General features: G+C 46.1%; 1 protein-coding gene across 11 annotated transcripts in view; it reads right to left on the bottom strand.

The window, feature by feature from the left end:
• Positions 1-16,510, bottom strand: part of LOC137804799 (adhesion G protein-coupled receptor L2-like) — an 86,951-nt gene that overhangs the window by 42,028 nt on the left and 28,413 nt on the right. For 8 of the 11 annotated variants that reach the window (XM_068604200.1, XM_068604191.1, XM_068604233.1 and 5 more), the window contains 4 exons: positions 8,312-8,525; positions 4,097-4,206; positions 1,452-1,466; positions 1-160 (listed from right to left, as the gene is read on the bottom strand). The exon at positions 1-160 is cut by the window's left edge and continues 641 nt beyond it. In XM_068604200.1, the coding sequence (XP_068460301.1) occupies positions 1-160; positions 1,452-1,466; positions 4,097-4,206; positions 8,312-8,525 (499 nt within the window). Of the gene's footprint in view, positions 161-1,451; positions 1,467-4,096; positions 4,207-7,457; positions 7,534-8,311; positions 8,526-16,510 lie in introns of those variants that run through there. The other 3 variants (XM_068604208.1, XM_068604224.1, XM_068604249.1) reach the window with 2 other exon arrangements.

Below are 16,510 nucleotides of genomic sequence, written 5' to 3'. Positions count from 1 at the left end.
TACTCGATGAGGGTGTCGGTGCGGTACGGCGTCCAGGGCATGAAGAAGACCTTGTCCCCGGCCTGCAGCGGGTCTTTGCACCACGAGCCCGCTTGCTGCTCGGCCTCGAACAGGAAGGTGGCGTCGCCAACGCCCTTCAGAGTCCCGGGACAAATGAAAACTAGTGACAGGGAAGAGAGTGGAACACAAAACGCGGTGAGGCGACTTATATTCAAAAGCGGACGCCACAACATTTGACACGCATCAAGTCTTGCCGCCGTACAACTGAAGTGCGGGATAAAAGAGATCAGGGATTGGGAATTTGGGAGGAATGTTTTTTAGCTAATGATTTTTGTTCTAAGCGCTAATGGAGAGGGGGGAGGGAACCAAAAGGAAATAAACGATGGCGCCGTAGAATGAGAACGGTGACGTGAGCTGGCGTCTCAAGGGTCTGCCGCTACATCCTAACAGGGACCAAACAAAATGAAACAAAAAGGGAACAAAATCCTGCAAATAAAAGACATGAACAATGAGGAGTAGAGGGGTTTTTTGTTGCTTTTTTTGCTTCTTTTTTTAAAAAAAATGACCAGCCTGTCTCTGGCGTCAAATGCCACATGAACAGCTGGATACATGGACACACTGTGCACATGCATACTGACGACATGACTGGGGATCGTCGACCGAAATGAAAAAGGGAACAGACTTCACATCTTGGGATAAGAGTGAACAACAGGTTGTTGATGGGGGGGAAGGGTGGCGGCAGCAAAGCAGAGGTAAGATGAGAGTGGAGGTCGGGGGACGAGATCGGACAACAGTGGTAAAGGATTTTCACTACTTCTGGTGGCGGAAGACAGGAGTAACCACTGATGGGTGAGAGAGAGGCCATGGCAAGGTTCCCTTTTGGACGCTTTTGAATTAATTGGTTCGGGATAAAAGGGACACAGTGAAATCTTGTTTTCCTTTCAAACATTTTTTTTTTTTTTTCCCCCTGTCCGTGCCAATCTCACTCAGCCATCACTGCTATTTCACATCACGTGCTATGGGTGCAGCAGAAGTTGGGCCAAGCAAACTAAAACTACGCCAAATAAGACTATATACACACACACGCACACACACACACACAACTACTCATTCTTCAAGGGTTCACACAGAGCGAGGCAAGAGTCCCTGGAACAAATCAACACCCAACAGTTGGCGTTTTCTTTCACATAGCGAGAGAGAAAAAACTACATTCGATGGCCGTGGATGTCATTTGAAATTGTGTTTAGGGATTCACTTTGGACTCCGCGGGTGCAAAACAATCCTCCTATGGGTTTAGCATTTGACAGGAGAGGCAATCAGGAAGGAGGGTGGGGGGAGACGTGAATGGGAGCTGGACTCAACACCACAGAACAAGGAGCCAAAGAAGGGGGGAGAGAGAGAGAGAGAGGGAGGGAGGGAGGGAGGGAGGTGGGACCAGACCACTCATTTACCTTTTTGCTCCACTTCTATTTCAGGCATTGGAAAAGAAAGCAAAAAAAAAAGAGCGCAAAGAGGGAGAGAAAGGTTATCGTGAGTCAACTACCAGGTACAAAGAGAAGAATTAGCTGGAGGATATGACCATGAGATGAACTGCAGGGCTGCTTTGGGAAGAAGAGCTAGAGGTGGGTGGGGGTGGGTGTGGAGGGGGGGGAGAAAAGTGTTTGTCAGTGCAACGTCTTCTCATCCTAGGATATGAAAACAGACAAGTTATGGCTGGAGACGAGCGATGTGCCAACGCTTTCCAGCACATTAAACGCTTCATTCCTACCGTCTTTTAACTGCCAACAAAATAATGCATTGGCCGATGTAAACGCAGAGTAAATCCCTCTAAAGAAAATGTGCCGTCTAAGTGGCAGGAGAAGGGGGAGAAGGGGGAGAAAAGGGGGAGAGGGGATACAACACACAAAAATAATCTCCTGGTCATATTTAGATGGATAGCATTCTTAGAGAAACAACACAGAGGTTATTGTTGGCGTGTATCGACTGAGGGTGGAATCTGTTCAAACTTTACGAACACAAATCAAACCTCGACTCGCCCGCCCGCACACGTAAAACATGACACGGCGCTAATGTTACACACCAAACTCCTACAATGAGCCAAAGAGAGAGCGAGAGAGAGCGAGAGAGAGCGAGAGAGAGCGAGAGAGAGAGAGAGAGAGAGAGAGAGAGAGCACCGGCACATGAGATGACTGATGAGCAGTCGGCCTAATATGGAGTTTCTGTAGTGGGCTGCTGAAGCTGCTTAAATTCTGGGGGAGGAGAGAGAGAGAGAGAGAGAGAGAGAGAGAGAGAGAGAGAGAGAGAGAGAGAGAGAGAGAGAGAGAGAGAGAGGGAGAGAGGGAAGGAGAGGGGGGGCGACAATATGTGAAAGATTAGAAGTTTTAAAGAAAAAAACGAGAGCACAGAGGTTAGTTGGGGAGGGGAGAGAGAGAGAGAGAGAGAGAGAGAGAGAGAGAGAGAGAGAGAGAGAGAGAGAGAGAACGGGACAGGAGGTGAAAGGGAGGTCTGTTTGAAAGAAGAGAAAAAGAAGGGTGAGTATTTCTGAAGATGTTTACAATTCATCAATTTAAATACTAAGTACTTTCACAGGCAGCGAAGAAGCCTGCGCTCATAAACTACTCTGAAACCCTTTTAAAAAAGGTAGATTAACACAAATCAGATACTATAGACACAGGTTAGAATAAAGAGGGCCGGATTCAACCAACTCTGCGGCACATTTAATTAAATCACGTTCACTTTCCGAAACACTAAAGTCGATCCATGACCGACTGCAGGAATTTAGTTGAACTTTTATGATTTTTTTTCTCCCCCCCCCGTCTTGAAGTCTGTTTTCCACAGGACATCAGTGAATGTAATGTGCTATTTTAAGACCTCTAATATACCCATTTCTGTGTAATCTCTCCCTTATTATCCCAGCAAGAGGCATCAGATCTTTACACTGTTATTGAAGCCATTTCAAGCGTCAGTTCACCCAGTTTTCTCAGTTTCCCCTTTACTGGGATCCAGTCATGCAGATGGATTCGGTTGTGTTCTGCCAGCGGTTTGGAAATAGTTTCCATCGCCAACCAAAAAGCAGGTGAATGGAATTTAGTTTGTGCTGCTCGCCGCAACAGAGGGACTCTTTATATTGATTTTAAGTCGAAAAGGTCTCCCAATCAAAAGTTTTCTGTGGATTATCCAGAGCAACGGGAACACTGTTTGTGGGGGGAAACATTTGAACGCCATGTTTCATTGTTGTGAGTCCATTTAGTTTGTTCTGCACCGCAGCAGAAACGCCGACTGAGATGGAGTTCGACAACATTGGATTGAATCCAAATCCTCGGCCCTTTTTAAATCTCTTTTCAAATTTCATAAGGTCTAGTTTTCATCATTTTTTTTATGTATCACTGGAACTAATTACATTTCTATCTGTATTCGCTCGCATTAAAACTGTGTTTTAGTGCGAGCTTAGTGGAGCTTATTTTTCACGAGCTACTTGCTCTTTACACCGGAGACGAGGGCTTAAAATATTGATATGATATGTGAAGAAGTTGGTCTTGTTGCTCTAAGGAACACAAAGGTGATGATTCTTCTGCCTCACAAACATTCTTTGGCTGAGCTCAGACACTGGCTCGCAGCGAGCATATTAACCAGACAACAACCAGCAGTTTCATTGAAGCCATTACAGAATTAACATTAATTTACATAAATAACAATACGGTCCAATGAGGAGGGGGTCTTTAGCCTTTGAGCCAGACAAATGTGGGTATTTTGCCAACCCGGGAACCAGAGCCAAAAAGGAAGCAGCTATCGTAACCCAACCCTGAAGACGGATATTAAAATATATATATATATATATATATATCTGCATGGCTGGATTCCACTCAGAGGTACATGAGAAAAATATAAATTCATATGAAATCTTATTTGTAATTTCGGTGAACTGACATCATCTTAAATGAATCCTGATCAAAGCTAGTCCTCCAGTTGAAGTATCATCTGTAAAGCAAACAGCACATCTGTCTAGTCTACAGACACTTACAGACACACACACACACACACACACACAAAAGCACACAATAAGAGTTCAGTGTGAGATTTGGATGGCGATACTTACTATAGGGAACACACTCATACTGGACCTCTAAGTACTTGTAGGTGCCAGGGCATGGATCAGGAAAGACATCAGAGCCAGTGACAACCACACACTGCGTACGGTTGTTGCACCTAGAAAAAAAAAAGATTGACCAGAGATTTCATCATGACTACCCACAGCAAGAGCACTCGGCAAAGACACGTTTAAAACAACAAAGAGCAAGGTTCATTGTTACGCCGCACAAAAGAATCGAAGAAAAATCCCGGCCCGGACTGTCACATATGCATTCAAGCTTACACCTTGGCAAACAGAGAGAGGAATGAAGGCATTAAGGGGGTGTAAATGAATGTAAATGAATATGTGGTGATGAATAAGAGAGCAAGAGAGCAGCTAAAAGGCATGTTAGGAATTTTGCAATGGCATTTCCTTTAACAGCGTCTTCATACCGCTATTGAAAGGGGAAGACATTCATTAAAAACACACACACACACACACACACACACAGGACAGGTGGCGGTGACATGCGGGTGGACTGGAATGGTTGCTCCTCTGCATGTACGTAACAAACAAGTTGAAAACAGATTTTTCTTGTTTTCTTCTTTAAAAAATTGGTTATTTGCCCTCGAGAATGGAATAATGGAGAATGCTGCTTTGGAAGTCCGATGAGTGGATTGCAAAGTTAGTGTGCGTGTGTGTGTTTGCAGATGTGTCTGGGTGCTAAAGAAGTTCAAGTTATAGAGGGAGGAGGGGAGGAAGGTGGAGGAGTCTGTGTAAATACTGCATAGGGTGAAATTGGCTCCACTTCAATCAAGTTCTTTTGAGGCCGAGGGGTTGAGAGTAACGTCAGCAGTCACACAGGCAAACAAGAAGAAACTGGCACCAAAATAGACATTCAACAATTTGCAAGCCTGAAATTAATATTTCAGAGGGTCAGTAGCAGCCGTGCGAGCCGGACGTACATTTCAACATTGGACATGACTTTCAAAGAATCATTAGTAATTCAAGAGGCTTTTTTGTCGCCGCAAAATGGGGCTTGTGCGGCAACAACAACATCAACAACAACAACAACCACACAAACGACCGCGCATAGCCTCGACTCTGCGCTTTCCACGACGCGTTAACGCCGTGAATAAGAAGGTAAATGCACATTAACCAGACACAGATCTTGCTTTTCCAGTTGCACCCCTGAAATCCTGCAACAAAACCTTCCCTTGAAGCTAATGTATTATTAAATATTATATATATATGTGAATACAAAAAAGGTACAAAGTCCATTATGAAGTTAGCAAATAGCATCAGCTCAAACATCAGCGACTCCGGTGCCAGCTGCACTTAAGAGATCCTCTTCTCCGGCTTCGCTGCAGTGAGCGCCGCTGAGAGGGACAAAGGTCGCCGCATCAAAACATGAAGCGACTGACGGCGGATGAGAGCGACAGAGTCACTGCAAATCCATCCAGAGATGATCGATTTCATTCAGGGGGGTTCATAAGTCTGACTGACACGCGCTCCGAAGGGTGGAAAGCCAAATGTACTACGTAGTCAAGATTCAGCATACAAAAGCTAGTATTAGCTCATTTCATGTGATGCATTTGTATGTGTTATTGTAATAAAATTGACATATGTATATAATGATATTTACTCCACACCCACCGGCTACAATATTAACTTGCCGCTTACATGTTGATGCATCAATGATAAGATGCATATAATATTATAATACATAATAATATAGACATTGGAAATGAAAAATGACTTCAGTACATCGTTAACACTTTTAATGTAGAGTTTTTTCCGGTTATTTTTTCGCGATATGAAGGCAAACCATGTACATAACACGGACAAATGATCCCCTTTTAAGTCGATATCGCAAATGTGTTTGGAACGAGGATTTTTTTCTGAAACGGTGCAGCAACAACGTTCATTTGGAGTCCTGCTTCTGGCCGTCGGATCTCAATTTTTCGCTCCATTTTGGGTCTCGACCAACTCCTGGGGAAAAGCTGCACTCTCTTCTGATGTTGCCGTTGCTGTTTGCAGGAAGAGCAACGTCAGTGTAACGGAGCTTTTTCTCTGAAACCGCTCGGTCCCTTTTTCCCCAGTTGACAGTCCAACGAGAACCAAAACATTCAAGTCGCAAACCAGAAAAAAAAACCTAAACAAAAAGCTTGAAAAGATCACCGCCGCTAATTTCCTGTCGCATAGCGAGAACTCAACTCCCGGTATCTATTGCACTGCAATTTTTAGATGCTTCGGAGCAAAGGGAGGCGTTGTTGCTGAGCATTTAGACACGCTTCCCCTGTTTTAAACTGCCGCTGAAATTGCTGCACGTAATCTCCATTGCCCCGAGCGCAGTCTCGGTGGTGGCAGAGTGTTTGCTTTCTATCTAAGAGCTGCACCTCTGACCAGAGGAAACATTTATTCTGTCGTAGGAGGCTCTCGAAATGAGGAAAAGGCAAGTCAGCGAAACAGCTTTATTTAGATTATGCTCTCGCGTGTGAATAGCTGTTGAACCTACACTAGCGGGGGAAACCGGAGAGGTGGCGGGAACAAGGTCGGCGGAGCGAGCGGTCGGACGCATCATCCATCAACAGCACATCTCCGAGGGAACCGTCGGCTGAATATTAAACAGCTGCAGTTACCACAGCTCCCGCCACACTTCCTCTGTACATTTGTCATCCAGCCACTTTACCCGCTTAAAAACGCATCGACGTGAATGTTGAAAAGCGAGCCAGTCGATTCCCGCCGAGCTGCTTTTGTTCAGTGGGAAAAAAAACAAAAAAAAACGGGTTGGCTGAGCGATACGCTGCGTCGCAATTTTCAAAAAACCGCCACTCTGTTCAGCAGACGTCCCACTGTTCCCATCACCTCCGTCTTGTTTACCGTGTTTGTTTATCTACTCTGCGGCGCTGTTGCCTTTTGTTAATCCTCCCCGACATCGGCAGAGAGTTGTGTCTTCGTGTTGTGTCGGTTTTTTTTTTTAAAACATCCCCACCGGTTCCGGTTTGCTCGGGACTGAAGGACGGCTGATTAGGGTTCTCCCGAAAGCTTCGCGACTGCTTCGACGTCTCCGTGTTATCGCATCGACCTTAATTACGGTCAGGAGCCCGTTCTCTCTGATCTGAATCATTAGAATAATTCTGGCTACGGGCTTGTGGCTGCAGAATCCTCCTCAAAGCCTCTTTTTTTTTTTTTTCGCTCGCACAGCGCCTCCGGGGATTCGTCCGCGGAGATAAGTTTGAAGTTGGACTCCAGCGAGGGAGCGGCTGACGTCTCAAACAAATGGGGTTCAAACCAAAAGGGCCGCGGCTACTCTCGGGCGTGTGTGTGTGTGTGTGTGTGTGTGTGTTACTGTATGAAAAGCGCTGGGACTCGGCTGTAAACATACCAAGACAGAGTGAGACGGCGAGTCTATTCCCGAGCCGTTCTGTAGTTCGGCATCACGAGGGTAAACGCGGGCGTGATGGAGGGAAGAAACCCCCCAGAGGAGCGAGATGGTGGGCGATGATGCTCAGAAGCTCGCCTAAAGGGGGGCCAGGTTAGGGCAGAGCATCAGAAGACGAACTGCGCTGGTTACTATCTATGAATAGTTCATCCAGTGCCCTTTAAAACACACACACACACACACACACACACCTCTAGGGGTAAGCAGCAGTCGAGCTGAAGTGTTGCTGTGCTGTCGTTTGACAGCGAGGCAGCATCCTGTGAGAGGGTAGCCGGGATAAAAGGCACGATGATGGGCGCTGCTCACTACCTGGAGGCACAGCCACTTCAATGCGGTACAAGCGTTTGAACAAAGCAAGCCCGATGTTCCAGAGAGGGAATTAAGAGGGTGTTCATGTGCCTCTCCGTCTCACCGAGCTACACTGATTATGACTCAAACAGCAGCAACAACCGCGCAGCTGGTGTGAAGAGCTCCGCCGCACCGCACGGATGTCAATCCCTGCCCGTCCAGAAGTAATCCGCGCCCCAGTTTTTTTTCTGATTTCGCCACCTACGTACATCTAGCATCCAGCTCAGTGAGGGAATAAAAGACAAATAGGTGTGAGGTGGTGATTAATTGTCCTGTACGCGCAGGGTGATAATGTAAAACGCTTTCTTTTGTGTGCAGAAATGTGAGGCGCAGAAGGAGAGGGAGAGAGAGCGAGAAAGAGTGAGAGAGAGAGAGAAAAAGAGGTCCGTACTTTGCCAGCTCTTGGTTGTGTTTGTGAAATAAGATCCCTCCTCTCCCCAGCGCTTTACCTTTGTGATATGATCTTGTAGGCGTCGGGGAGATAGCAGTTGACGTTCTCCATCTGGAACGGGTCGGCGTCACAGATCTTGTCGTCGGTTCGGCCGTAGTTGGCCGTCTCGATCATAATGACATCACTCCCCGGACAGCGGAGATCAATGGCGTATCCCTCACACGAGAGCTCCCTCCTGACCAGCCCGAAAGGCAAGGCAGCGCGGCTGAACCCTGGAGGGGAACAAAAGACATGGGGCACAACTTTTAGGCAAATAACGAAACTAATGAGGAATGAGGATCGCCGCTTCAGTCGGACCACACATCGAGCGGTGATAAAAAAAAATAAAAAAAATCCACCGGCCCAAAAAAATAAATAGGCGACAGCGGTCCAATGTTTACCACGGGTTTTAAACAGTTGGGCCATTACACGCATAGACAGGAATGGAGAAAGACAAAACAATTCATCTCCCCATCTCTCTGCGGTCTTGGCTGTTGGCTGAGGCATCACATCTAAGTTATTGGAGACCGGTGGTAACCTCAGAGATTCCTGAGCAAACACAAAGGCTGCAGAGCATCAGCGGGGCCTCCACCTAGAGAACATCCACCGCAGAGACAATCCTATCTGGATCGAGAATAGTTTCCTTTACAGCCATACAAGCAACCCACCCTCTCCCCCTCATTTGTTTCTTTTGCTTTACTTGCTCTGCAAAGACGGATAGAGGAAGAAAAAAAAAAAGGCAGAATCCCGGCAGAACGGAGCGTAATATAATCTATTTCACCGTGTCGGGGATCGAAGAGTCTGGAGTCCACACAGGAGGGAAAAAATCTATACATGGAACAGATGGAAGAACAGCCAAATAGGTCTACTTTCGGGAAAATTTAACTGTTTCACTCAAATCTGACACCCCCTCCCCCTTCCTTTCTTTTCAGCAGGTTACAATAGAGTAGGTTATTCCTCTTTATTTCCAAGTAATAAAATGTCATGTCACAAATAGGGTTAAACTAAAGATATGGAGATTTGCAAAGAGGCAGAGGAAAAAAGCGAGGGGTGGAAAAACGAAGAAAGAAAGAAATCCATTATCTGAAGTAAAAAATAAATAACTAAAAAAAGTGTGCGATTCTGAGAAAACAATTAGGTAAAATCTAAGTAGAACATGCAAATGTATTCCATTTAAGAAGTGCAAGCGGAGCGCGGCGTGAACTGTCAATAATCGCCGTTGTTTGCAGCAATAGCGGGTCCCAGAGGGGGCAGCTACCATTAGTATTTTCTGCACTGCTCTCTCCTAATTAGCCTTTCAGCCTGTTGCCTTTGCCATGCTCCCATTGGCTCGCGAGCATTGTCATGTACTAACACTTACCACCTCGGGTTCACTCTGCACCCCCCCACACCCCCCTCCTCCCTCTCGCTATAATTATCCTCACACTTCTGACAGTCGGGGCCTGACGCAATTAGCATTGTTTGAACTGCTCCGAGTTGAAGTGGTTCCGGCTTGAAATTCCTACCCTGAAACCCCCCGACCCACATTTCTGCTAGTCCTTCCCTGCAGCCAGCAGTTCCCGGCTCACTTCTAATGATATTCCGCGTCAGTCTGCACATGTCACACTCGCCAACACACACATCTGTGAAACATTGTTGAGAGTATAATGTTGGGAGTCGTCCCATTTCAGGAGAGACTTCTGCCTGTGGTAGTAGTCGTCGTATAACAAAATATGAAACTAATGGAATGAATTCTCTGGCTTTCGGCCACTAGACATTTCATTACAGCGCCATGATCTGTCTAATGGCCAGTAGATTCTGCTTAGCTGGACTGTTTATCACCTCATTAGGAGACGTCAGTGAGGCCCAACCATGAGTGGAGGGCTGTGGGGGTCACTCGATCTATTCCAATAACCACTACAATTACCCCAAACCGTTCAGGAAACCTGTCCAGGATGGTGGATGATAAAACACGAGAGTGAAGTCGCCGGCTTTACTGGCGAAGACTAATGATCGGCCCTCGCCTGCCGTTCCCTCATGGAAGGAGTGACGGGTTTATCGCGGCAGCTACAGACGGAGGACAGAAAGAATGCATTTCATGGGTTTTTAAAAACAAAAAAAAATGAATTCTGTAGCGGAGGGAGCGTCGTCTAGCGCCAGAAACACCCTCGCGGACACACGCGCGCACACGGCCATCTGCCTGCGTAACTTCCTTTTCTCTGGCTGTCCGCTGACTCTGCCCATCGATCAGGCCCGCGACGGCATAATGGCAGACTGCTGTCAACGGAGGCCGAGCGATTGATTGGGCTTGTGCCCTGCAGGCCTCCTCCTCCTCCTCCTCCTCCTCTCCGTCCTCCTCCGTCGCCCGTGCGGTTCTCTGTGGTCATAGGCTAGCGCTGCATCAAATAGGGGGAGTGTATCTGGACCAAACAAGCAAACTGGCAAGCTGACGGATAAATTGCCTCTTCTCCGACCGGCGGATCGTCTCGGTCTCATTAATGACCGTCTGTACGACTCGTAATTGAGAAAGCGATGACAAATCTGTGTAAAAAGTTGAAATGTATATAAAAGGAGATTGCAGAAACCGGGAGCTGAATTCAAGCGAATATATTTTTGGTCGACTTGACTGAATGTTGCTTAAGATCTTAGGATTGAAGCCGAGCTAAGAAAGGAAAAAAACCCTGAGACAACAAAGGTTTCTGGATGAAGGTATTCGCTGTTGATTTTCTGGGCTTAAACAAGTTTTGCGAGATTTTTTTTTTTTTTTGGGAAAGAGAGGCACATTTGTTTGTGTGCACAAATGTCAATGTCTTTGGGAGGTATGAAAAGCTTTTCATCTCTCATTCTCTGCTTTGTTTGACTGCTCAACTTTGCAGCAGTTGAAGACTGCGACAGAAGGGCACCAGCTGCAGGGAAAACGGTGTCAAGAAAACTGCAGGAAAAAATCCATAACACGATCCTCGCTTGTGTGCAAAAAAAAAAGAAGAAGGAGGAAGGCCTGCTCTCTCCGTGCCTGTACCTCAGATCAACGTTGAATTGCACAATCAGTGAGGGAATTGAATAATGCTTTTATATGACCACTTAGTCAAATTGCCACGGTAGCCCATTTGACTTCGCCATAATTGGCTGTGATCCCTATTCCTGGCCCTGTTGACACGAAGCCTTATCAAGCATTCTGGTCAGTGAGTGACTGAGAGGAAAGTAGCTTTTCAGATTCCTCCCCCTGACCTGCCTGCTAAGCCGTCTATTGAGCTCAGGAGAGCAAAAGCAAGGGCCGAGGGCTGCTTCACAATATGTTGCATTCTAGGAGTTTCTTCTCTTCTTCTCTCCAGTTGACAGCCGATAATTCCCTGGCGACAATCCCCCCGCTTCCCTCCCCCCACCCCCCACACTCATAATACATATTTTGTTTTCTATCAACACCCTTGAAATTGGAAGTGGTACTGTGGCTCAGATGGGTGCATCTGAAACCATCCACAGAGTTACACTCGGTGGCTTTTAAAAACCCTGGAGATGAAGCGAAAAGATAATAGCGGTTTTTTGGTGTCGAGATATTGCCATTTGCGCCGCGCGACTGCAAGCGCCGGACCGTAACACACATGTTGAGGTTCATCTCGGCCGCTCTGTGTGTTGGCAGTCCCGGCTAACCTTTAACCTCTCGAGGTCCACCGCCTCAGGACTTCAGACGGTGGGGGAGAGAGAGAGAGAGAGGGAGAGAGAGACGGAGGAATGTTTGATCAGTCTAAAAGAAGAAGAAGGGAAAAAAAAAATGCGGGCCATTTTTTTGGAAGGTAGACAGAGTGGCGAGGGCCGGCACAGACAGAGAGCAAAGGCGTTGGTTGACGCTTGTCATCCTCCATTAAGGTTCCTTTGATTGGCCTTTGTGGTCCTGGAAACGGCAAACAGCTGCATGCAAATGGCCCCGTTTCCCCATGGCTGGCCCCCATTGTTCTGAAGCTTGGGTTTGACAGGGACGCTTTCTCTGCGGCATAAAGGAGGGTGTAGCCTTTAGTCAAATAAGAGTGCCCCAACCGTGGTCACAGCAGGAGTACTTCAAGATTGTTTGTCTTTTTATGTTGTTTTATACCCCATTTTACTGGTAGCCAACATCTTTGGAAGAAAGCGCAGATCCCAGAGTCAAGCTTTTCCTCCAACAGCGGGGGATGCCTCGGTAATCCAATATCCGGAGTGACAGAGTGGTCTTACAGCATGTTTTGCTCTGGTGGAATTCAATGGCAATTCATAAAGTAGGATAAGGAAAAAAAAGTGTTCTTAATATTAGGGAACAAAGCATCATCACTGTTTTGCCTCATCTTTCCAGCTCCTTTGTTCTTTGCTGCAGTGTTTCTAATCTGTTCGGTGGAACTTTTTTGATTGCTGGCCAAGGAATAAAAATATCTTTCAAAAAAATTAAATATTCAAAGAGGCCATTGCGGTGAATCTTTTATGTATTAAATACAATCTAAGTGCCCTTCACTGTCCATGTACATGCCTCTGAACTGACAAACTAAACACTGGGATTAATTCAGCTTGCGCAGTACAAAGACAACTCTCAAAATATTCATTCCCACATCCCCTAAACTCTGTCGGGCCTCCAGTGTTGCTGCGCGAAATGTGTGACACGCGTTCACAAATGCAGTACATGGCCGCCCATCAGAAGTGAGAGGCTCACAGGACCGAGGTGGGAGATGAGAAGGGAGATTTGGGATTCACAAAATAACACCTGCCTTTCAAAATACAGACAACAAACCCGAGAACTCGGCTCGCATTTCATTTCAACTGTCGAAATGCGGTGGAACACTGACAATCTAGTTGGACATATGGCACCCATTTCCCGTGACATTTCAGGCCCCGCTCTAGTCCACCTTGCCGGGAATTGTCTCTAAAGACAGTGTCAGACAAGACCACAAACCCCGGGGCTACTCCTGTCTTTCCCAGACAACTGCTATCAGACACTCTTGATTCCGATATAAGTATTCTAAAATAGAAACGGGCAATATAGGAGTCCATTTGTGGTGAGATGAAGCACTCTGAGTCGTATCTCTTCCCTCTTTCTGGTGATAGCCTCCATGAATCCAGTGAAGCCACTTCCCATTCCTATTCTTCCCACTCTCTACGGCTTTTTTTTTCCCCTTTCTAATTCCATCTCCTGAATGTTTCTCAATTTACAGAAGAAAAAAAAAACAGCGGGTGGGAGGAGAGAATCACAAACTCCATGTTGACACATGTCTCGGTGAAGGGGTTTGAGTGTTTTTCATATTGCCGAGGCTGAGTGTGACAGACCCTGCTGCTTCCTCTTAACTCCTCAGGTGGGACATATTTAGAGAAAGCTTGATCACAAGAAAGCATTTAGAGGTAAAATCCTTTTCAGCCTGGGTCTAATTGTCATAATTGTGGCAATTTTGATGACTGGGTCATGCTAACTTTGCCCCTTTATGGCGGCGATTCAGGAAACAAACTGTAAAATATTGTAGAAGCTGCATGAGCCTCCGAAACTTTCCAAGTAAAGGTACATTTTAACTAAATCATATGATATTAATACATGCAACATTTTGAGAAATACGCATATCCACTTTCTTTCTGAGAGCTAGACAAGAAGAAGTCTGAGGAGACGAGCTAGTTAGCGCGCCGGAGGAGACTGAACACGGCCATCTTAGTCTCTCTGGAGGGAACTAAATCTGCTTACGAGCACTTTAAAGTTGACCAACTAAAACAGTAGATCTTTTTTTTGTTTGATACGTACAAAAATATTTTTTCAAGCACACAACCCCCCTTTAAACCACAACATGTCATTTAACATCTTCACGCTAAGTTAAGCTAACCAGCTGCTGGCTCCAGTTGTATAAAACTTCAAACTCTCCGCACAAACACAAACTGGCATGTTTTTAAAAATATAAAATGATTCTTTTGTCTCTTTCTGAAAGTAAACAAAGTGCGTAACCCCCTGGATTAGCTTTGGTAGGCAACTACGTACGACCAAGAGCTGCCGATCTATCAGCACACTAGTTTATTTACATTAGCGAGCTGCTGGAGACGGTTACGCCGCCCCAAAAGTCAACGAGAAGAAGAGCCAGATGCTGAAGGATCGACATGTGTTTCTCTCTGTTTAGGTACAATCAAGATAAACACGGTACGAGAAGTAATACAACGCAGACAAAAAGGCGAGTTGCTGCCTAGCTAACCAAACAGTTAGCCGGCACTAGCCTAGCTAATCCAGAAGGCTACAGTCTGTGTTTTAGCTGGACTGAAAGATAAGAGTCATGTGGTAACTATTATATTTTAGAAGTTCCTTGTTGCTTTTCCCTCAGCATACATTGCTTTGACGGACTCACATTTCCTGAGTATCTACAGTGGCGGTGGGGAATGGAAAGTTACCTCGACCCGTTAGCCACAATCTTGAGAATAAGGCCTAGGGTGATACCAAAACACCACTTTAAACATCCAGGCCCCTCGATGGAGTGTCTAACAACCCCACAGTGTACACAGGTTATTTAAAATGCACACACTGTTCTGTTTTGAATGTCTGGAATTAAGGCAATTCGCGGAAAATGTTGAAGTTTTGCCACAACTGATGCACAGTCGACACGGTGGATTACTTTGGTTCAGCCGGCTCAGCTGCAGAGAAGGCTGCAGATGGAGAAATCCCAGCAAAGGAGTGGGAACTAAAGAATTTTTTTTTTTTTTAAAGCCCGGCTATAATGACTGTCTTAATTTGGTTGCAAAAATCAAGCTTTTCCTCCTCCGTCGATTGGTTGCATGAAAAACAGCGTTATTACATGACCAATACATGCTGTATAATCCTCTAAATGTAAAGAGGGTCAGTGCTCGATGTGAGTCAGAGTGACAATAATTATTCGGCGACATTACCATAAAAATAGGTAAAGTCTCGGATTAAAGCAAAGTATAATTCAACACCTTGTATAGTCTACTGAGAAAACAATCCTGTCACAAATAACTGTCACAGAGGCTAAACACTTGAGAGAAAAAGAAATGGTTCGACTTGGAAGATGAAAACACCTATAGGCTCCTGGGGGAGATTCACTTTGACAGAATTAGTCCACTGCTTGTTCAATATCTAACATATTGTTGCATCCCCTTTTGGCGAGGAAGTTGATGAAACATGCCGAAAGAGGGGAGTTAAAGAAACCCTCCCATGTGCGGCAGGGGTGTAGTTTCACAGGTTTGATCCGCCCTGAGTGATGTTTAACTCCCCTTAAAGCCCCCATTTTACCCCTGCACTTGAACGTCCCCCGCTGGATTTTCCGCTCAAGAAATTGTCTCAGAATAAGTCAGGTGCTTCCCTCAGGGTGCGGATGGAGTGGGGAAAAAGGAGGATGTGGGTTTGTCTCCATCACATGCTTTGCGTCTCTGTTCTTGTTTGCTGGGGCAGAGTCCCCCCCTCCCTCACCCCCCATTTCCACCTCCTAATCAACCCTGCCTGAACAGAGCCGAGCCCAGGAGGCTTTTACACTCAGTACGTCACGCAGACAGGGTGTCAGGAGAAGCTACAGCTGGAACACGCATCACATGAATAATGAACCACAGACTATAAGGATGACTGGAAACGTAGAGATCAAGGCTTGAAACGAGACGGTTTCTGATGAGGGACCGCAGTCTTTAGCTTCACGCAGAGAGGAAGTAGCCTTTAACTCAGCGGCGCTATCACTTCAACGGGGCGGGAGTCCATTTTGGTGCTTTCGCGTCTCCAAATGAATCCACTTGTGGGTGGAGTGGCATTGTTGAGGTTGTGTTTACGTAGAGCGAGTGGAGGCGGTGCAATTTTGGTATTCAAGTTGGAATAAAATGGTGTTTGTGTTTCATCCCCGACGCAAGACGTGTTGGCGGCTTTAGCTGCTGCACACGCAAAGTCAAATAGAAGGCCTTTTTTTAATCTTTTATCTCAAATTAAACTTTTGAATGAAATGAGGGCAGCGTCTGTGCCGGCTGAAATAAATGGACGCTTCTTATCAGGAATGTCTACAGGACACATCCTGAGCACCTGCTAACAACGTTTATCTTGCTTTGGAAACGTTTCCAGATTAAACACGCTGTAGCAGGACCTGGACTAAATATACTAAATTAGCTGTCAAACCCACGTGCACTTGCTCTCCAGTTTCAGGATAATAAAGTAGATGTATGCGGACGGGAGAGACTCTCAGGATCGGACAGCTCCACCCTGCAAAGCGAGGGTCACGCGGGAATGCTAGTCGAGCTAGCGTCACCTCGAGCAGGCTGTGTG

This window comes from Clinocottus analis, unplaced genomic scaffold (genome assembly GCF_023055335.1).
Source record: "Clinocottus analis isolate CAN_PGR_092001 unplaced genomic scaffold, fCliAna1.0.p SCAF_11, whole genome shotgun sequence".
NCBI classification, from domain to species: Eukaryota; Metazoa; Chordata; class Actinopteri; order Perciformes; family Cottidae; genus Clinocottus; species Clinocottus analis.
This window is presented reverse-complemented; position numbering and strand designations above follow the sequence as displayed.